General features: G+C 33.2%; 1 protein-coding gene across 1 annotated transcript; it reads right to left on the bottom strand.

Annotated features, from left to right (window-relative positions):
- Positions 1-6,117: 6,117 nt before the first annotated feature.
- LOC110937415 (beta-galactosidase 13) lies at positions 6,118-22,310 on the bottom strand. The gene is made up of 21 exons (XM_022179836.2): positions 22,267-22,310; positions 13,907-13,925; positions 13,540-13,650; positions 13,357-13,452; positions 13,170-13,282; positions 12,992-13,058; positions 12,411-12,503; positions 12,203-12,346; positions 11,384-11,478; positions 11,186-11,291; positions 11,023-11,107; positions 9,732-9,850; positions 9,357-9,524; positions 9,099-9,277; positions 7,999-8,108; positions 7,815-7,924; positions 7,573-7,680; positions 7,367-7,471; positions 6,833-6,978; positions 6,406-6,751; positions 6,118-6,263 (listed from the first exon to the last, which is right to left on the bottom strand). The coding sequence occupies exons 1-21, from the start codon at positions 22,308-22,310 to the stop codon at positions 6,123-6,125; spliced, it is 2,505 nt and encodes an 834-aa protein (XP_022035528.2). The 3' UTR covers positions 6,118-6,122.
- Between the last annotated feature and the right edge of the window lie 973 nt (positions 22,311-23,283).

Here is a 23,283-nt window from a genome sequence, read left to right as displayed (position 1 = left end):
CAACAATTTTTTGGAAGGACTTACCGTATATTTTTTTGTTATAAAAGGTGTGTTGTAGCTAAAGTCTGACAAAAGAGAGCATCTGCTGATGAATAAATGTCTGAAGATGCAAAGGTCTGCTATGGGTCAACAAATGTTAACGAACAACAAATGATATTCAATCTTAAAATGCTTAACAGAGGATTTGATACTAACATTGGTTGGGCTAATAACAGATGTTAGAATTACGACTGTTGAGTTACACCGATTGAAAAATACTGTTTTTGTAACTTTTGCTTGCCTAAAAATACATCCACTATTAAAGGTTACCGTCTGTTGTCATAATTTCTGTTTATCCTAATGACTGTTGATTTACTAAACTGCTGACTGTCATCCATTATGACAATAGAGGTTCTGACGTGGGCAGATGTTAGCTAAAAATAAAACAATTGATTTGAAAAAGTTATCATCTGTTCTCATAACTTCTATTTATCTAACGACTGTTTGACTCACACTGTTCCCAACGACCAACAGAGGTTTCCAAACAACTGTCATCGGTTGGCGCAAGAGAGCTTCTCACATGGACAAATCTTAGCCATCAAATATTTGTAATTTCTGCCAGGTCAACATTCACTTCTTCTCTCTATATAAAAGTTGTTTCATCTCTAAATCGAGGTTCTACCATTGCAGTCTCGAATTCAAAATTCTCAAAAACAGTTTCCAACATATTAAAAACCCTCCAATTTAAATCCTGTTTCATCCCCAAATCACCTTCTTTTCCGATCATGTCTCTGAACATCAAAAACCCTCACAACTACCTCCCCATCTTCGAGAAAACTAGCAAAAATACCAGCTATCACTCAATAATTGACCTTTTAACGTCATCGAAATACAAATCAATTCTTATTGCGGATGCTCCGGTTCATAAAGAAACACTCCGACAATTTTGGTTTAATGCTGAAATAGAGGCTGAAGATAATAATCCAGTTGCCATCACATCTAAGGTCAGGGAAAGTGTGGTACGAATTTCTCCCTTTACAATTTCCACTACATTTGAATTGGACGACTTGGCAGGTAAGAACAAGTTTGAAAAATTTGAACTTCATACAAAGTTCATTGAAAGAGGGTATGATGCACAATTAAAGGAAGTTACTATCTACAAACGAAACTTCCCTCCGCCAATGAAATTTTGTTTCATACTATTTTAATTTGTCTCTCAACCAAGACCACCGCATTTAATGAGATACCTTTGAACATTCAGTATTTGGGTTATGCTATTTTAACAAAATCTGATTACAATTTATCAAAAGCACAAATTTCTGATTTGTTGAATAATGTGAAAAATGTGAAAAAATTGAAAAAAGGTGTTCGTAGTAATGCTTTTTTGTTGTATCCAAGACTTCTAAGCTTCTACCTACGAAAACAAGTGTCACAAACAGATTTTGAACAAGGTGTAGCTTTTCAAATAAATAGTCTTACAAGTAAAACTTTTACTAAACTTATGGATAAAGAGTCAAAAGTTTCAACAACTGAAACAAAGGGAGATGAGGCTCTTTTAGATGCGTCTGCATCAGTTGCTCAAACTTCTGTTGTTGAGCGAACTGCTCATGCTGATCATGACACCACAACCGGTGTTGTGAAACACACACCAGGAAAACATAAAAAGAAAGCTGTCACATCCAAAAAGTCCATCAAAACTAAACAAAATAAAAAGGTTCCTCTGGAAGATGAGATCCCAGAGGTTAATGCAGTGACAACACAAATGTCACTTGAAACCACTGTTGCTACTTCTTCACAGTTATTGGAAAGATCTCAACCCATCCAAACTGCTCATGTATCGTCACAAAAAGATCATGTTGTAAGTACAGGGACACCACAACATGAAGTAGAGCTTTCATATGAAAGTATGTTTAAAAGTCCCTCTCCCAGGGCAATCACTCTTTCTACACCACAACCCTCGGCTCAAGTTCCATTAACAATATTACCTCTGTTAGAAGCAATTGAATTTCAGAAAGAAAACAGTTCCTCTAATGCATACATACTGATAGTAGATCGCAACAAATGACTGTGTCTGAACCAATTAAATCTTCTATTCTACAAACAGTTGAGGAGGTTATCTCCGTTGAGTGTTACGAAACTCTTGGTGGTAGTTTAAGTGGAGCAGCGACTACAACTGTTGAACCCATTGGTGATCAGTTGGACAGTGGTTACATTAAGACTCCTTTGAAGGCAACTACTGATGAGGTTACAACTGTAATCTCTGCTTCACTGGGAAGTTCCCAGAACGAAGAAAAAGGCGCATATGTTTCTGATGATATGGAGACTTCTCCTATTATCAAAATAAAAACAATCACTACAGGTTGCAATTCAGATGATCCTATTAAAGTAGGTGATGAATTTACTTATAAGGATTTGACAGTTAGAGTGTCTAACATTGAAACAGATGTTGCTGAAATGGAAGAATTGATTAAGCAGATGATAGAGCTTTTTAAAAGTCAACCTAGCAGACAGGAAATTGCCAATGAGCTTTGGAATTCTATGCAACACATCTTTCAAGTTCAGAGGAATTTGGCTGAAAGTAACCGCAATTTCAGTTTGGAATTTATCAGAAATTTGGTTGATGCCAGGTATAAAGACACACAAGCAGACATTATGAACATTAAGGAACATTTGTTGGAACATACTGGCTCCACTTCTACATCAATCTTTGAGAAAGATGCTGATGATGATGATAATGATGCCAAAAAGGGGGAGAAAGATTCATTGAGAAAGTTACCACCAGATTTAAAAGCTAATCCTACAGAAATTGTATTGCCTGCTCAACCTAAATCCCAACCTTCTCCAAAAAAACCACTACAAAAGAAGGAGAAAATACCCTCCACACCATCATCACCCATTTCGTCAATAGATGTTGTGAACACAAAAGTATCAGCAGATGTTTACCAAACAGCTGCTGAGACACCAGTTGTTTCAGCAGAAGTTTCTCAAACATCTGCCATGATCATTTTTACTACACCAACTACAATCCAAGCATCTCCAACGTCACAAAGATTTCTCATACATTCATCTTCACTACCAAAACATTCTCCTTCCCCAGAAATCATCTCCACACATAAGAGAAAAACTCATATCAATAGAATCACAAAAATGAACAATGATCCTCTAGTAAAGCCAACTCAATCTAATTGGAATAAAGTCAAAACAGTGGATTCAGATGAGGTATTGAAGTTTAAAAGAATGAGAGCAGAGCTTGTGGCTGCTGATTATGGTCCAGTTAGATCCATTGCCAGATGGTCTAAACTGAAAATTGTTGAGACCTACAAAAAGCTGGAAGAAGATAGAGCTGAACATTCAAATATTCTTCAAAAGTCAGTCTATCCTACAACTGTTGCTCTGTCTCCAAAATCGGTACTCCAAAAAACCTTCTCTCATCATCTGATTTGTCTGAATCCATTGTAAATTTAGTTAGCAGACCACAATCACCAAGAAAACCAACTGATTAATATTAAAGTGGAAGTCATGTTCAAAAACCCAAGTATTGACTTTGTTCAGATCAGATGGTAGTGTTGAAGAATAAAATGGATAGTGCATATAATCTGAATGCATACGATCTCCAAGATTTGTTGGACCTTCAACTTGAGAGGGGTGATGAAGAAGACATGTTCTCCCTGGACTTTGAACTACAATTCAAAGGACAAATTAGGGAGATGTTGATGAGAAATAAAAATCAGTAATAAAGAAGGGTTTTCATATCATCAGTTGTATAGGGAGATTGTTGAATCAGCATCTGTTACATTGTTTGCAGTAGTATATTTAACCAGATCACAACATGTAGCGAAGGACATGTTGCTGCGTAACAAATTATTGAATGAGGTTTGATGTGTGTTGTTTAGGCAGGTGATCGTATGTTCTTAGTTAATGTTTGTTAAAGTTAAGTTGTATTTGAATTTTATTAAGTTTCTTAGACATCTTTCATATGTACTCTCTTTTTTGAATAAGAGAATTGAAATAATCATATGTAGCTGATGAATTTTATTAAGTTTGTTAGACATCCTTTAGACATCTTTTGTTAAGTTTGTTAAATATCTTTTATATTTACTTATAGTTGTTTTTTAGCTATAATAGATAACACGTTTTGCTACAATATCTATACACATATCTATATGTTCTGTCAATATGTGTTATGCATGGTTTTCTAAGAAACGACCCGTGTTTGCACACGGGTCTTACCGCTAGTACTATATAATAAAAGAAACCATTTTTGAGACACTTGTCATCATATTAGGCCATGTGTTATGGATAATTATTATTTTAGTTTAATCTCTTCTAATTAATTATAGATAACCCTCCTACTAAATATTATTTAGTTTAATATCTTATAAATAATTATTATTTAGTTTAATCTCTTCTAATTAATTATAGGTAACTCTCCTACTAAATATTATTTTGTTTAATCTCCTCTACTTAACTATAGATAATTATTATTTAGTTTAGATTTAATATATACTTCTTATTTATAATATTATTTATTTAAATTAATTATAAAAGTATTTACTTCAAATTCAAAGTTAGTTATCTAATATGATATTAACTATATATTTGAATGTTTTGTTTAGTTTGATATCAAATAGATTTTACGAAAATATATTTGAACGCTTAGTTTAGTTTGGTATCAAATAGATTTTACGAAACTCAAAATAAAATTAACTAATATTATTTATCATTTATACATTTACAGAGTTCTAAATAAAGGATTAAATTTATTGAGACTTCGTTAACAAATTTTGCTACAACAGAATAATTTATTTATATCAATCTAAATCTATATCTATACTTATATACTATATAATAAAACATTAATGTGTGACACAATTCGTTCATTGTGGGCATTTATTTTATGATTTTTCCGTCTCACTTCCAAACTTATCATATATTAATTAAATAAATAAATGAATAATGAGCTAATATTAAATTTTATCCTACTTTAAATTTCGAATACCATTCTTCTGTTTTTCTGATAAAATAATTTTCTAAAATTTAAATTGTTAATTTAAGATATTTTTAAATAAAACAAATTATTTATCACGAAAATCAAACTTTGTATTAATATATTAAATATTTTTATTTTCATTACTAAAAAATTATTCTATCAATTTTATTACATAATTTATAAATCAATTTGTTGGAATTGGTACCAACATTTTATCACTCAAATGGTTGCTGATTTGCTTCTTAAATAACATATATTCTTTTTAAGAAAACATCTTCACAATCACCCCATTAGCATATTGAAAGATTTATTAAACCCGTGTAATAATATATTGTTTTATTATTTAGTATATAAAATTCATTTATTCAACACGTGTATTACACGAGGTTATAACCTAGTTATAATACATAATTAAAGATATTATTATTATAGATATGAATCTAAAGTGATCATGAATTAGTGAAATGTAACTTTAAGTATTTGTCTTTTTAATTTTTAATAATATTTATATATTATTTAATTTGATTTTTAGCAATAAATAATAATTCATAAAGTATTTGTTTTTTTATTATTTATTAATAGCATTTTATTTTTTATTCAATGTTATATTTAGTAATAACTTGCGTTTGCGTTTGCGTTTGTTAACTTTTAAGAAAAAATAATCTAAATCAACGTTTATGTTTATTTTTTTAACATTTCGTGAGCATTAGATCGGTATCGATACGGTTTGTTACAGTAGCGGTACAATAACAACTTGCGTTTCTTAACTTTAAAAAAATCTAAATCCGCGTCTATGTTTATTTATTTTTTAACCTTTCACGGGCATTGGATTGGTATCGATATGGTTCGTTACAATAGCGGTATAATACATGCACTAGGTATGAAATCAACACGTGTTTTACATCGGTCAAAAACAAACACTAGTATTACATGAAAAGAAATCAAACTAGTTGTTTAATCATGTCCTATCAAAAATAATTATTAAGCCAAAGAACTAAAAACTACAATTGTTTTGTTGTTTGTTTGATGAGAGAAAAAAATTAAGAAAAAAAATAAACATCAAGAAGGAATATAATGAGGTTATATTCTACAAAGTACTAATTAATTTACATGTAATAAAAAATATCAAAAATTTTGTGGGTTTTGACTCTATCTATATTTCGTTCTTTCTCCCACACCTTACTTGGATAGCAAGTCTTTTTACCTTTTCTTGAGCACAAGAAGCATCACCTGTCGGTTCACCCAAAATTGCTCTATCGATCGGCACTCTGCAACTATTCTTCCCCAAGCAAGCCTGTTTCGGTTTTCAGTTCATTTAGGGACGTTATTTTCAAAACCAATAATATGTAAAGAAGTTCATAATGTGTAAAAGCTAATCATAATGAGAGCCAAATATACGCATTTTTCAATATAGTTAAGTGGAGCTTGTTTTTTACCTTTTCAACAACTTTCTTGGCATTAGGGGCTTGACATGTTCCTTGCATATAGGTACCACAAGATCCCCATGGATTGCCAAAGCCCACAAATTGGATTTCCTTGATAAATTTATCGGGGTCGCAAGTAAGTTGAGCTCCAGGTTTAGGCTTTTCAACCACTGCTTTGAGAATGTCGTTGTCCATCTTCCATGAGTCGACATTTGGTGGATAGTCTTCACCCATGTTGCTACAAATTATATCACGATTCACAGTGTTGATCACAATACCGTCTATTGTTCCACTACTCTCCTCGTACACGACCAAAAGGTTGTTCTTTGGTTTTAAATATGACCTTGGGATGTGATACCTAAATGACAATGTGCATAATGTGTTAAAAATGTAGTATCATGGTTTATTTTTATTTGAATTGGTTAGTTGTTATGCTTACTCGGTTTGAGAAGGTGCTCCTAGTGGAGAACGATAATTGTCCCAATAACGACCAATGCTGTAACCATTGACCCAAACTACTCCTTTGCCCATTCTCTCCATCTTAATAGCCACCGGATCGTTTCCTTCTGGGGCATTAAAACGCGTCTACAACATAAAACTCCGCTCAAAAAATGAAGCCGACAAGTATATATAAGTGGGAAGAATTGGCAAGCGAGATAGATCGGATAACTTGACAAAAATGTTTAAAGTCCAAAAATGTAACACTCTCGCACGTGTTGGTCAGCCAGTCAGGTTTGGTTAGACCACACGTCAACATGTTCTTGCTGGAATAATAATGTTACCGTTTATGTATAAAGTATAAACATTTAGTAGGTATTAAGCATCTTAAAATACTTTGGGCGGTTTTCAACCTCATTTGACTGGTTTAACCCATTTGTCTCGCTTTAAAATTCTAACTATTTTTTTTTAAATAAACTTGTTTTTAATCTAACTTGTCAAAACAAACAACTTCTACGGAATAGTCATATGTTACCTTATACCATGTAATAGGTGTTCCCGGTCTGGTTGCCGGGACCCATTTAACTTTCGTCGATCCTTCTTCTGTGAATAATTGAAGGGATTCTCCCTCAACGCCAACCTAATACATGGCAAGTTTAGTACACACGCATAATTACAGTTTTCGTCATATTTTACATATATAACATATAGAAAAGCATGTGTATATACACATATACATACCTTATGCCCCCATTGGTTAAGAGTGATATCAAGAGTACCACAACTCATACCCTGCAGCATAACAGCTCGGATACCCGAAAACCTCTTCTCCATATACGCTCCACTGTTCTTCACTCGAGAAAAATCAAAAGTGAAAGCAAAAAGTTAAAAAAAGTGCATGTCACAAGATCAATATATCATCTATCATTATATGTCTCGATCAGTCTATACGCAACATGTTATAACCGATAGTATGAATTTACCGGTAATCCAACTGTCATTGCCAAGATTGATATATGATTGGCTCCGAGCTTCAAACTCACAGGTTTAGAAAACGTAAATGATTTTTCTATGAAGCTTCCATGTCCAAACCCTAAATTATTTTGCATGGTTGTTAATATTTTTCTTCATAGTTTTGTTTAGTTGTGGATTATGGGTTGATCTCACCTATATATTGTCCGTTAACAAACGTTAATAAAGCATCACCAAGACTTTGAATTCGAATAACCGGCATGATATCTGCTCGCATAGGTAGATCATCTTTATCAAGATTTATGCTGCAATAAACAAAACAAAATTAGAAAAATGAATTATTGACAATTGGCTCAAATAGTCATTGAATTGTTTTTCTAGTTTTTTTTTTCTTGATTTATGGTTACAAAAAAATATAATATTTTGATTGAAAAAGGACACATGTCTCAAGATCATGACACTTTGTACATATCAACCTAGCTTTTGTGGCAATGGGTACATTGCACACAGTTACATGAGAATACGGTGACATGTAACACATGGTACAAGAGTCTAGCTTGATTCAAAGACCAATAATACTGTAACATCTTGGGTAAATTCTATATCAGCCATAGATATGTGAGTTGTTGGGTTCATAAGAAATATCCACCTCAAAGATTACCAACGCATTTTAGGCGCATAAATTGTGGATCTCATCAAAACTCCACAGTTAAATGTGTTTAGATGGGAGTAGTAATATTATGGGTAACCTCGTGGAAAGTCTCCACTATGGTAACCAGAAACAAATATGTGAGCTCCTCATGAGCAAAACGGAACATATGTGTGGTATAATAGGCTAGATGTTACAGATAAAGTGACATGTAAGCATATGGTCTTTATCTTTCACGTCAATAGTCTAGGCCAATGATACGGTGTCGCATACGCATAGCGCACAAATTCTTGAAGTTTTGCATGAGTCGATGCAAAACATGGACATGTGATCTATTTTGCCTATTCCGAGCTAAACCTCTTTCTATGCCAATGGCTGCAAAATCACAAATCTTGCCAAATTTTGTGACAGATGTCACGTGTCCAGTTGTGATTTATTTTCCATGTCATAGAAAGATATACACCAATTAAATTGATAATTTAAAAAAGAGTTTATGGTTATTTCAGTGATTAAATTGATAATTTAAAAAAAAGGTTTAAGGTTATTTTAGTCTACAAGTTTTCTCAAGTGAAAAAGTTCTTAAAAAATATACCAATGACTATATTGATGATACATATAGTCAAAATAACTACTCACTTGACTTTACCTGGTACTATACCACATATAATCTGTGGTATCTTTAGTCGCGGCGGTGAGCTCCATTGGTGTTTTACTTCGCATCTGTAAATCGTTAAATGTTGGAATAGACTCCCGGTAGCTTTCCCATTTAAAATTGTTAGCTCTTTTTGAAGGGACGAAGGTCCTTGAGTTATGTTGTGACGTGATCTGTTCTTGTTTCATATATTGAAGTTAGTTTCACCATTAGCTAGATTTATAAATAACGACTATGAATATAAAAACTCACAAGTTCTGTGTTAAAAACGATATTTTTGCAATCAGGAAGGATCGTAACGGATCGTCGAGTAAGGAAATATTGTTTTCCCCTAAAATCAACAGTCCGATGAATTTTCTTGTGCTTGTTGCTCAAGAAAGCCGCACAAAGCTTGCTTTCGGGTTTTTCATACGTTATAATCTGCAAACAAGAAGTAAATAAGCGTGTTTCTGGGATGCTTATGTTTTTTTCCTTTCTATTTCTCTCCAATGCATTTGGTCCAGATTTTTTAAATAAAAAAAGTATGGTGATGCATTGGACGTTACAAAGTTTAATGGACCGTTGCATCACCATGCTAAAGCAGATTCACGTAGGTTAAACCGGTTCACAAGCATGAGAATTGCTTACTTGGACAAACTTATTGATCTCTTGTACTTTACGAGTACCCGTAAGAAAGAGCTTCTTCATCATCCTCAAGACTTTGTGAAGGTCTCGAAGGTGACTCCATTTGGGTTCTTTTATCAACCCTAACATATAATAAAAAAAATTATCAACAATATACAAAATTTACCCATATATTAACAATATTGAAGAATATGTTATTAGCTTATGTAACATTTGTAGATGTGTATTCGAAGTATGTTTGTGGATCGATACATATAACTTGGGTTTTTATGGGTTTAGTTTACTCGGTTATGATGAAAATCACTAACAAGGGAAACGAGAAATGACATACCTAACCGACTGGGTTGGGTGGATCGGGTTAACTAGCCGTTTTTTACCGTTTAGTTGTTTGAACATATTTCATTGGTATAAAAAATTGAAACATTAAAGATAAATTCACAACTATAATACATAGTTATAACTTCATATTCCAACAATGAATATATATATATATGTATGTATATATGTATCGTAAAGTTATTAGTTGGTTTAACTTACACTGACAGTCACAGGTTTCAAATCAGACATAAATATCAGTACATAAAAAACCAAACTGCGAACCAATCGTTAGGATTTTAAATCTACATACTTGCTTCGGTTAAGACAACTCTGTCGGTTTTAATGGTTTTTAAATACTCCTATGATGTATGAGTTAAATATTTGTTATTTGAGTGGTAAAATATACTTGGCCTAGTTCAATTGCACACCAAGGTTAGTTAAACCAAATATTCAACTAACAATTTATTTATGGGTCATCTTATTTTGACACCTTCAAAATCTTATTTACACCCTTTTTACTTTTTCTCTCTCTCTCTCTCTCTCTCTCTCTCTATATATATATATATATATATATATATATATATATATATATATAAATATAAGAGAGAGAGTGAAAGGGTGAGTTAATGTTAACACCCTTATTTTATCTAGTGTTAACTATTAACATTTATGATTTAACTTATTATATAAATTAGAAAGCAAAGAGTTAGTGTAAAGAATATTTTATAAAATAACTTTTAGCGTAACAAGTGTCTCTTTATTTAGGCTTAAAAGTAAAACCAATACAAGTCAACTTAAAACAAAACGTTTCAATGAAATTTTAGATTTGATATATATTTCATTCTCAATATCTTCATCAAATCATATATTTTTATTTTTATTTTTATTAACTATAATCATTTAAACTTTTAAGGTGTATCAAATTTTGGATGCATGAAATCATACGCAATCGAGTAATGAAATTGAAAATGCTCACCAAATTCGTCAAGGGGAGCTTCATCATAGTAGCGAGTGGTCACAAATGACGAGCTAGTTCTTCCGAAGTTGGTACCACCGTGATACTAAAGCGATCACGAGACTAACAAAGTTATGATACATTTTAATCTTTGTTTAAAATATCAAGTGACTTCAATTCTTACCATGTAGTAATTAGTCATGCTTCCATTGTTCATGAAGAACCGAGTAACTGAGAATGCAATATCTTCAGCAGCTCTTTGAGATGGTGGGTCTCCAAAAACCCGGTATCTATAAGCCCAATAAAAACATAAATTATACTCTAAATTTAAAAAAAAAAAAAGAATATGTAATAAGAGATTATTTTAAACTTTAAAGCTTACTGAGCGGTCCAGTTTTCAGTCCATAAAGAAGGCTTGTCTGGGCTATTTGGGCCCATAAAGGTATCTGCACAATGCCTTCCATTGCATGTACTTATCTAGCCACAAATAATTGAGTTGTAAGCAGTGTTGAAGTAATCGCCAGTCGGGCGGTGGGGTGGGGAGTAACGATTAATCGGGATTAATTTTGATTAATCAGAATTAATTGGTGATTAATCGGCGCCTAGTCGGGATTTTTACAACAATGATTGTAATCAAATCAGAAAGTTTCAATATGACTATTGATCACGTAAAGGGTCAAAATGTCACATCTAAAGGAAAAAAATAAAAAGTTTTAGTGCTTAGGTGTCAAAATGTAATTGGCTAAATAACTTGGTCTCACCATTTTCATTTTTTAGCTTAAAACTGTGTTGGTTTTGCTTTTGGTTTAGGGTTGACGTTTCATTAAATGATATGCCTTTCGGCTGGGGCATTTTGGATTTTAAGGCCAAATGCACGCGACTGTCGATTTCAAAGCCAGAAGACGTCACTTTTTTTGTTTAGGGCTGACGTGTCACCACCCGAATGTTTGTTCAGTTACACAACTTTCGATTTTTAAGGCCCGAGCTGAAACCGTGCAAATGTCTATTTTTAAGGTCAAAACCACACCATTTGCCATATACAAGTCCACGTGACTCTTTAATTGTGTCACATTTTCGTGTATTCATTTGTATTGGTTAAATACTAAAAATGCCATTGTAAATGTTTATTTTCGTGATTTTTCCTTAAGGTTAACCATGTTTCATCTCACAGCTGATTTATAAATCTGACACTAGAACTTACAACATTCTGAGGAGCATCCTTTTGCTTGCACATGATCCACGGGACATCGGGATACAACGAGGTTGCCATGTCTGCTGCCCACTTGACGTATTGAGTGCCTTTTTCTTTGTATGATTCTTGAACATGATTGTACTCGTTTTCAACCTGCAACACAATCGCTACTTAACCGTCGAAGGATGATTGTTTAGATTGCATTAACATGGTGTACCTGTGCCATGATGATAGGTCCTCCTTGAGGCGCAAACAACTTCTCCGCCTTCATCATATTTACCATATATTCGATGTATCTTTTCATATGTTTCTAAAGAAATAGAAAACCTTTTGGTTATGTAAATGGTGATAATGATGCTAGTTCATGTATAAGTTATGGTAAGAGTGTTTATAAATCTTTGAAACCAGTTGAACCACTAAAACCAAAGAAACCAGGATGGTAACGCCGATTTGAGGTTCATACTATTTGAAAAAATAGGTCTAACCATTTGGAACTTGAAACTGACTGTGTAAACTGATTCGGTCGTTTGCATTTTTCATTCAACTTTTTTCATTTTTTAACATGAAATTATGCATATCTATGACATTATAAACCATCTTTATTGTTTTTTGTATTTTAATACAAACTAACAATTAAAAAGAAAATCGTTATGTCCAAACTACCATACTTAACCTTTTTGCCAGGTTCGGATGACCCAACCAGTCCGGTTTATTTAGTTAGTCCAAAGTTTTCATCAAAACCAGTCTAACTGGACAGTGAACACCCAATTAGTAATGCGTTTTAAAATGATTACGGACCATGTATGGTTCGTTATATGAGCGGAATACGATGTTGGGGATGTCTCTTAACCAGAATGGCAGTCCTCTGCACATAAAATTTCCAGAAAAAAAATACATGACAATCAAAAACAGGTTTTATAGAAAATAAAACTCAACTAAACTAATATAATAAAAAAATATAAAATTAATATTTTACCCAAGATTCCATTCTGCCTGAATGAAGGGCCCAAGTCGTAGAACAACATACATTTTATGTTCAGCAATTAATTTGATAAATTTCACCAAATCATAATTTCCTGTAAAATTATACTACCAAAAACAAATAAAATAAAATAAGTTTTCAAAAATTAAATATAATAAAATATAATTAACTGAAAAACAACCTGGCCTTGAACAGGCTCATGAGCGTTCCAAAAAACATAAGTTGCAATAGTGTTTAATCCTCCTTCTTTTGCCATTCTTATAATATCTGGCCACATCTAATTCAAAATTTTAACCAAATATATTAAGTTATAAAATATTAAGTTATAAAGACACGAACACGAAAAATATCAAATACATTGTACCTCAGGAGTGCTTCGAGGATAATGAATGGAACCCGAGAATATAAGTATCGGATTCCCACCAACAATAACGGACTTGGCATTGTATGTCACAGGTCCAGGGGTATATTCGTTCTCATCGTTATGAGAACAAACAAATACCAATGTGTTGGCGATCAAGAGGAGCATGAATGCCAACCGGCGTCTTGAATCCATGTTTTGGATGAAGTTTTACGTTTGTAATGATAATTTAAGTAGTTGATCATCGGTCACCGGGGTTTTTAGGAATGAGAAAATAAAATTGGGAGATGTTGGCCATAAGATTAAGGTTAGAAAACGTGTAAATTGAATAGTTCGTTGTTATTTGTAAGATATTTGGTATAAGAGAGACAAATGCGGTTATCACAAGGCTTAAGAGGATCTACCGGTTCGATAGGTATAATTTGGAGTGAGTGGTGGAGGTTTGAGTTTTTCCTTCCATGTATTAACAATGTGTTTGCTATATTTATGCAAAGTGATTTTCTAGATAAATAATGCCTAAATTTGTTATTTGAGGTTTCCTAAATAAGATTATAAACTTTATAAGACTTTGATTATTATTTAACACTTTTACAAACTTTGATAAAACAAATATTTGTATGAGTTTTGTTATTTTGGTGGGGCATATTAATACAAAGTTATTGAAAAGCAAATGATCTCTACTAACTTAAGTGGTAAACCAAAACATGGATTTAGTGATAAGTTAAATGATTAAAAACGATAATGACATGACAAGGGATGAGAGTGATAATCTCCGCTCTCTAACAAGAAGCTAGGATTTGGTGGGATTAAGGCCATTTGGTGTGGAAGCGGGGAGAGTAACAAGCTGCGGATGTGGTGGTGAAAGAAAGTGAGATGGCAGAGAGAGATGGTGTAACGAGGTTTGTGGGACCACAATAACACAACAAGGTATAGTCAAAGAAGAACATGATCGAGCAACAGGCTGCGGGAACACCACCCCCAACCTACGGGATGAACGGCTAACATCGAATGTTTACCCTATGACCAGACTACGACGTTGTTGGCCTTGTTGTAACATATATTTTTGCAGTACTAATTGTTAGAAATAACCCGTTCATGTGGCCTAACGGATCATTTGAGTAACGTTGCCAATATGACACAATTATAAGTTCCTAACATTTACTTGATGGAAGTAATTGTTATAAGTTACAGGGACTTTACGATTTCCCTTTAGATGCCTTTAATAGAGAGAATACCAAGAGTTTATAACCAACCATGATTTATGATCATAATTATAGATCATTAGTGAGAGTAGTCATGGTTTATAAATAGTTATATAAAGAACTCTTTTTATGAACACCACTACTACACTTTCTCTGATCATCCCATCAAGACTAAGGCATCATAACGGGAATTATGGTTTCGTCATCATCGTCTGCGAAGATACTCATTCCCACAAGTAAGTGCCTATAATTTCATGTTCATAATTATGTAAGTCTTGAATAAACATGATTAGGGTTCTATGTTTTTGACTAGGGTTCTATGTTTTTGACCCATGTTTATAGATATAATCAACATGTGGTATCAGAGCAATGTTGATTATATCAATCTGAATATGTTAATCGATCTGTTACTTTGTCGATTTTTTGCTTTACATTCACGTGATATGCAAAAGCATATCTATGGATCTTATGGAATTGGAAGTTAAAATATATACAATAAATTTGTTCCAATATTCCATGAATCGTTATTCATGAAATGACTAGACTTTTCAAAATCCATTAAATTTTAGAAGTGTTATGTGAATGATTTATTTGAATATCAACTGCACTCAATTAATTCATTTAATATTCATAAATTGTTTTACTATGAATTTTGTACATGAATATAATATTCATAAGATTTGGATCATGCCAATTTAATTATTTTATTTTTGTACATGAATGATGAACATTGACTCTTAATTGGTGGATTCATCTTTAAAGACTTCACCAAATATTTTCATTCACTTTTGTTTTATATTCCTATGAAGTTAGTGGGGATATAATTTTGTGTTAAAAATCAGAGTAACGATGAGTTTAAATAAATGGGCTCTTAGTGAATTAATTTTATATTAATTTTATATTAATGGTATATTATTTATTGCAATTCTTTATTCAATGTGATTAATTAGTGAATTAATGGTATATTAATTTTATATTAATGGTATATTAATTTTTAACTTTACGTAAATTTCCATGCCAACAAGAATCCATCAATTGGATTATTTCTTTGATTGGATTTAGTTTTGCAAAAAGGATTTAATCAATTGAGATATTTTATTTTGCAATCGATTTAATTTTTTTGCATATCGTTTATATGACAATCGGTTTGCAAGCCTTATTTATTTATTTACTTATTTTTGCTCTAATATGGAACAACTTGTGAATGGTCCAACTTAAGTATGCAAGTTAAATGGCAAACTTCAATAATCGATGATTGAACCAACGGGATATCATTTGATTAAACATTGAAGCTTTAGTTATGCCATCTTATGTAATTATCTGTATTCGCATAATTTACATAAATATTTCATTTCTGGCCCAAAGGTGTTATGTTATATTTATGTGCTTTACCTTATTGTGTATGTATGTTCATCATGATACATGAATTTTGGTCAAAGCCAAAGCGAAGCCAAAGTTCATGTAGAACATTGAGACAGACTATATTTATGTGTGTTCATAATATATGAATTTTGGTCAAAGCCAAAGCGAAGCCAGAGTTCATGTAGAACACTAAAGACGGTCTATTATTTTATATCGTTCATTATGCCTAAAATTTGGTCAAAGCCAAAGCGAAGCCAAAGTTCAGGCAGAACATTAAGTTGGTTTTTATTTACGTAAGTTATTAATATGTTCATAATACATGAATTTTGGTCAAAGCCAAAGCGAAGCCAAAGTTCATGTAGAACAATAATTCAGTCTATTATGTATGTTCATAATGCATAAATTTTGGTCAAAGCCAAAGCGAAGCCAAATTTATTTAGAACATCAAGACAATCTGTTATTTATGTACGTTCATAATGTCTGAATTTTGGTCAAAGCCAAAGCGAAGCCAAAATTCAGGTAGAACCTTAAATTAGTCTGTTATTTTGGTGTTATAGTAGACTATATCTTTAATATAATAATTTGTGTCTGCCTTACTTGATTACCCCATAATGTAAATCACTTCAAGCTTCTTCTTAGGTTTGTATCTCATCTATTTCATCCACTCTAATTTCAAAACCTAAAATGTTTTGCTTACTAAAGAGTTTCTACAAAATTTGCTCTTGTTATTTTGTTGATTATTTCTTAAGATATGATAATCCTACTGCTCTTTTCTGATAAAAGTTTTCCAGAAGACAACTAGAGTATGACTAGTGGGATAAGTCAACCATTATATCTTTTATGATAATCAAGAACTAATTTAATTATTGCTATCATGTGAGCTATTCTAGATTCTAAATTTCCGAAGACTAATTTGTTTTCTTTGGAAGAATCAAAATAACTCCTAAGATGCATGCATTACTCTAGATTCTTACTATAAAGTTAGTGGCATATGCGAGTACATCATGGTGTACAATACCATGACCCATAATTTAAAGGTTTACACATGGAAATCAGTACACTTTTCCAGTGCATTACATATAACTTTTCCACCAAAATAATAAGTTTCCTTAAGAATCAACTATACCACTCAAGAGTACCAAAGAAAAACGAGTGTGTTGATTAGCAGCATATGTACAGGAAAAGGAATGCATGAAACTGGAAAATTAGATGCTCTTCATCTCACCGCCACTAAACCTTAAAGGAGGATACTTTTAAGATTCAACGATAGTATACAAGTACTATTTTCAGCTATAAGTTTCTTCAAAAGGAAAGTCTCGCTGCAAATTTGTGTCATTAAACCAGGCATGAGCGTCGAGACTATCCATTATTCAATGGAACAGCTGGCTAAGATAAGTAGTCAGAAATTTATGATATTTAAGTCTGCTAATGATGATATTCCAATCAACACATGACGAGTTGACTCTAGTTCTTTGTGTTTCCTTACCAGAAATCAACAAATAATTAATATAAGAGTTAGTGGCAAAATTTTATGTTAAGACTATAAGAACCATAATAAACTGTTTTATAATTAGGCTTTATGATACCTTATATATTCTGTAGATTATTCAGAATTTAGTATCAATATGAAAGCTACATTATGACAGTTGTGAGGTTTGCATGGTTAAAACAAAGTCACTCTTACCTTAAACTCTCATATTATTTGTCATATCAATCTGGATAGAAACCTTATAAGATAGCACTAGATGATGCTACACTTTTTCACAACATTTTGTTATCATGAAAATTTAACAAAAGAAAAATGAGACTTACAAATTCCATCCATTAAGACCAAATTCATGAGAAATCATGACTAGGTTAATGAAGGATGAAATGTTATCAAATCTCATTCTTAGTGATTTATGAGCATGTGTTATAAGCCTTAATATTTAAATGGCTAAGGGAATAAATTAAGTTCCATTAGAAGTTATATTTCATTGGAACTTATCCCAAAATGGAATATTCAGACATAATTCATTTATCATAATATTTACTTGTATTTAATATGTCTTATATGAATAAAGATATTAAAGAAATTAATTCATGTATACTATGATTCCTTCTAAATATGTCCTCAAATATTTTATAACATCTGGACATTAAGGAAATCAAGTCTAACATATATGAAAGGTTCTCACAACACGTACATCACTGAAACTCATCTTGTAGCATTCCTAGAGATCTAAAAGGTTAGTGGGAGCATTAAGTGTCTTTATCTTAACTTGCAAGAGTTGCAAGAGGTAGGGGAGTGAAAGCTTGTTGTTACATCAATTTGTACCTCTTGTACAAGACACTGCTCCTTCACAACTTTTCTCTTTAAGAATATACTGCTACTTTAACAAAAGTTACATTGTTGCTTAGACGTGGGCACAATCAGATTTCTTGCCATAATTGGAATCCTCAAACAGAGAAACTACAAGGAGTAACTTCATTAATTTGTTACTCTATTAGAATTTATTGGTCTCCTAATGTTGACCATAAGCATGCTAAATTGTTAAAGATTTCTAAGTCAGTGGGAGCAGTAATAGTCCTTATCAGGACTTGCAAGAAGTACAAGAGGCGGGGGGAAGAGACTTATTAATTTTTACTCCGATTACACCTCTTGTACACCATACTCCACCAACTCTTACACACTTAGAATCTTGAAAGCGAGAGCAACTTAATCAAGAGTTAATCCATAAATCTGAAACTCATTATACAACCCAACAATCAACTACGGAGGTCATATAGGTTTAACTTTGATGATTATGTATCCTCCTTGACTTAAGTTGAAATGGATATTGGAAAGTTTACTGGTCCTAGTTCCTCTAATTAAGCCAATAGCATCAATCAATTTTCTAAATGGAATAAGAATTGTTATTAGCAAATTTGATTTTAACGTTTGGGATTTGGTTGAATTACCTAAGGGTGTTCATCACTAAACAAAATCTGAATGGAAACGTTAAGACGCTAAAAGTATGATTGATTGTTAAAGGTTATGCTTAAAAGAGAATTATTTATCAAAGAATCATCTTACATTTCTTACAAAATGTTTCTTTGAGGATCATTGTTGTTCTAGTGGCTTATAATCGTTTAGAGCTACATTATATGAACATTAAAACAACTTTCCTTAAACAAAGACTTACATGTTCATAAAACAACCTGAAAGTTCTAAACTGAAGGTCAAGAACACTTACTTTGTAAGTCGATTAATTCCATGTATGGGGTTAAGGCAAACATCAAAATGTGATGAAATCTTAATGCATTTTTTCATCAAGAATTAAGTGGATTTATGTACCTACCTCAAGATGAGTGGGAGCAACTAATGTAAACTTGTCCTTATATAGATAGCACTTTTTGGATAAGTATATGTTACACAAGTCAAATAATTTCTCACACATATTTTGATATAATGAATCTCGGAGATATCACTTACGCGAGAGATATCAAAATATACCGAGATAGACTCAACAGGACATTAGTTTCGTCCCATAAGCTTTACTCTAAAGCGGGCTCTTACATGCGTAACAAATAATATAGCTCTCCTTTAGAAGATAAAATGATAAATGATATTACTTCCTTATGCTTCGTTAATTAGAAGCCTTACGAAGGTTCAAGTCTATACTCGTTTAGATATTGCTCACATTGATGAAAATTAGACCACTCTAGATTATTGTGAAGCATCTTACGATATCTTTAAGAAACGAGAAAGACTATAAAGAAGAGGTTGATTATTCTTACCTTGATTTTGTAATATTCAAAAGAACCTATAAGTCAATTTGGGGTAATCCTTATGTTTGCAGACAAATTTATCTTATGGAGGAGTCATAAGAAACTGTTAACAACAACCTAAATTATAATGACATAATATGTTGTTAATTAACAACGCAATTGTCACTAAATGTTGTTGAAATTTTATCAGTAGACTCATAAACTGATTAACTCCATATAAATACTATATTGAAGACTTACTGTGAAAAGTCAGCTACCTTATTTCCTCGAACAGTAACAGTTCGAGAGGTGCTGCATTAAACTTCGATACAAAATTATTGTTCGTTTATGAACAAGAAGAGGAAACTAATTATTTGTATCGAATACATTACATTCATGATATGCTTGCGGATCCGATAACTAAGGTCTACACCCAAATTCTTTTTAAGAGCTCATAATAAAGACGGGTTTTACTAAAGGCCTTACATAATAGCATATCGTACATATGAATGATTAATTATTATTTTTTCCTCAATTACACAATTTGTTTGTCTATAAATACGTATGTGCACCTGATGACGTATAGACAAGAATTATACAAATTAATTTCAAAGGGCTTACCTCAGTCATTTTGGTCTTAAATTTACGTATGTTTTGATTTGGGGTTGTAACATGATTAATGGGGGTCTTGAGTTGAAAATAACTCAATGACTGTATTTTTCTGTTACAGTTTCAATTTGAAACATTAATTAATGTTATAACTTGGCCAAACTTACTTATGCTTCTCACAAATGATCACTCGGCCAAGTAGGAGAATGTTAGAAATAACCCGTTCATGTGGCCTAACGGATCATTTGAGTAACGTTGCCAATATGACACAATTATAAGTTCCTAACATTTACTTGATGGAAGTAATTGTTATAAGTTACAGGGACTTTACGATTTCCCTTTAGATGCCTTTAATAGAGAGAATACCAAGAGTTTATAACCAACCATGATTTATGATCATAATTATAGATCATTAGTGAGAGTAGTCATGGTTTATAAATAGTTATATAAAGAACTCTTTTTATGAACACCACTACTACACTTTCTCTGATCATCCCATCAAGACTAAGGCATCATAACGGGAATTATGGTTTCGTCATCATCGTCTGCGAAGATACTCATTCCCACAAGTAAGTGCCTATAATTTCATGTTCATAATTATGTAAGTCTTGAATAAACATGATTAGGGTTCTATGTTTTTGACTAGGGTTCTATGTTTTTGACCCATGTTTATAGATATAATCAACACTAATAGCATAGCCATCAGTAGGGTTTAGGGAGGGTGTTATGGGGACAAACCTTAACCGTATCCTAAGGAAATAGAGAGCCTGCTCCCGCTTCAGCTACATGAAAACAGGCTAGGTACCAATAAAATATAGCTGAAAGATTCCTACCAAATAGCCATACAGTAATACTGCTAATGAAAGTTGTAAACTATAGTAGCTATAGATAATAAAGCAAATAGGATTATAAAACACACACGTACCCTTACTATATAATCCCCTAAGCATGTCAATTCTCCCAAACAACACGAAGGTAGTGCTAAGGCTACGTATATAACAACCCTCCAAAATTATTTCTGACACCCTTAATATGTTTAGAATGTCCCTAGACGTCCTAAAATACGCCCCGAATACGAGAAATGGCCCTAAATACCTTTAAAGTTTGTAAAAATAAAATAAAAACAATTTCTGAGGATAGCTCGCAGGCCACGAAGACCATAGTAGTCTCTTACGCGGGCCGCGACAGCTCAAAGTCAGGGCGACACCCTGAGCTGCCACGTGGCAGCAACGTGTTGGGTCTAGGGTTTGAGTCGGACAGGCTAGGGCCTACCCTAGATGGCCTCGCGAGCCGCGAAGCCCTTGGTTGAAGTTTACGAGGGGAGCGACAAAGTGGTCGATCGGGACTATAAATAGATGCATTCGGCCTCAGTTCAATTCGCACCAAAACGAATTCTCTCTCTCTTCTCTGAAGAACAAGCATTATAATCGGGCATTATACCCCCCCCCCCCCAAATAACGAAGTTCTGCCTCGTTGTAAGTATCATAACCCCTGGTTACGTATTAGATACGCCGCCCGATTGATCTAGTGCTCCGTAACGGCTGTCGAGGTTCTACCCGACGTAGTCGTTGGAGTTCTGTCTCGGGGAGGGTATTACTAATGTAAATATTGGGTTATTATACTAACGTGTGTGCATTGTGTAATTAATAGATAATCACCAGGAAATCACAAAGAGAAACCCTAAGATAGCAATGTGAGTAATCTCCTTTTTGCAAACTGTTTTTACAAAACCTCAAATGATTTACATTATATTAAACAGTGATTGAGTATTTGTATTCTACAATTATCGTCGGTATGTTGGGGTTTTGTATACAAAATTTGTTACTACACTGTGAGTAGTAACATAACCACAAGTCGGGTTGACAGTACCATGGGTGGTAATTAAAGTAGAAAATAAACAAATGTAATTGCGCGACCGCCCTCAATGCTGTAAATGGTTTTACCTGTCTTGATTAAACCGGGATTCACTCACCAGTATTTCCCACTGACAAAATGTTTTTAAACGTATTTCAGGTAACAAAATGTGAAAGCCAAATAGAAGCCAGCTGGACAGCACTGAAGGCTTGGAAAAGTGGCTATAAAAGTTACCTAAATAAAGAAATGTTTTTATTTAAATAAAATAGGGTTTATCCCTATAAAAAGAGTAAACTGTCATATTGGTCCCTATGGTTTGGCCAGTTTTGCCACTTTAGTCCAAATCTCAAACTTATTACATCTGGGTCCCTATGGTTTGCATTTTGTTGCCATTTTAGTCCAAATTTCAAAAACCCCATTTTTTTTACTGTTACAACCTCCTATTTTGTCCTGTAGTGCAGGGGCATTTTGGTCATTTTGCTTTTTTTTTTACATTTTCTTTATTAACATCATCCCCAAATAAATAAATAAATCATAATCATCATCATCATCCCCAATAACTGACTCTCTCTCTCTTTTCTCTCTAAATCGATCAGATCCAGATCCACGATGCTCTCTAAATCGATCAGATCCAGATCCATCATCGTCATCGTCATCTCCAGCGTCGTCCCTACCGAAACTCAGATCCACCATCGTCATCGTCATCTCTGCGTTCCTCTCTCTCTCTCTCTCTCTGATGTTTCTCTCTCGTTCGGCTCTCTCTCTCTCTCCTGTTTCTCTCTCTCTCTCTTTCTAGTGGAATGTTGTTTGAAGGAGATGGTGTTGTGATGTAAGAGAGAGAGAGAGAGAGAGAGAGAGGTGCGGTGGTTGCAGGGGGTGCGAGAGGGTGGTGGTGCTTGGCGGCGAGAGGGGGGTGATGGTGGTGGCATGTGGTGGTGCTTGGTGAGATGGTGATGACGTGTCGTTTGTTGATTTATGCAAGGTTACTTGA

The sequence above is a fragment of the Helianthus annuus genome, chromosome 15, assembly GCF_002127325.2.
Source record: "Helianthus annuus cultivar XRQ/B chromosome 15, HanXRQr2.0-SUNRISE, whole genome shotgun sequence".
Lineage (NCBI taxonomy): Eukaryota > Viridiplantae > Streptophyta > Magnoliopsida > Asterales > Asteraceae > Helianthus > Helianthus annuus.
This window is presented reverse-complemented; position numbering and strand designations above follow the sequence as displayed.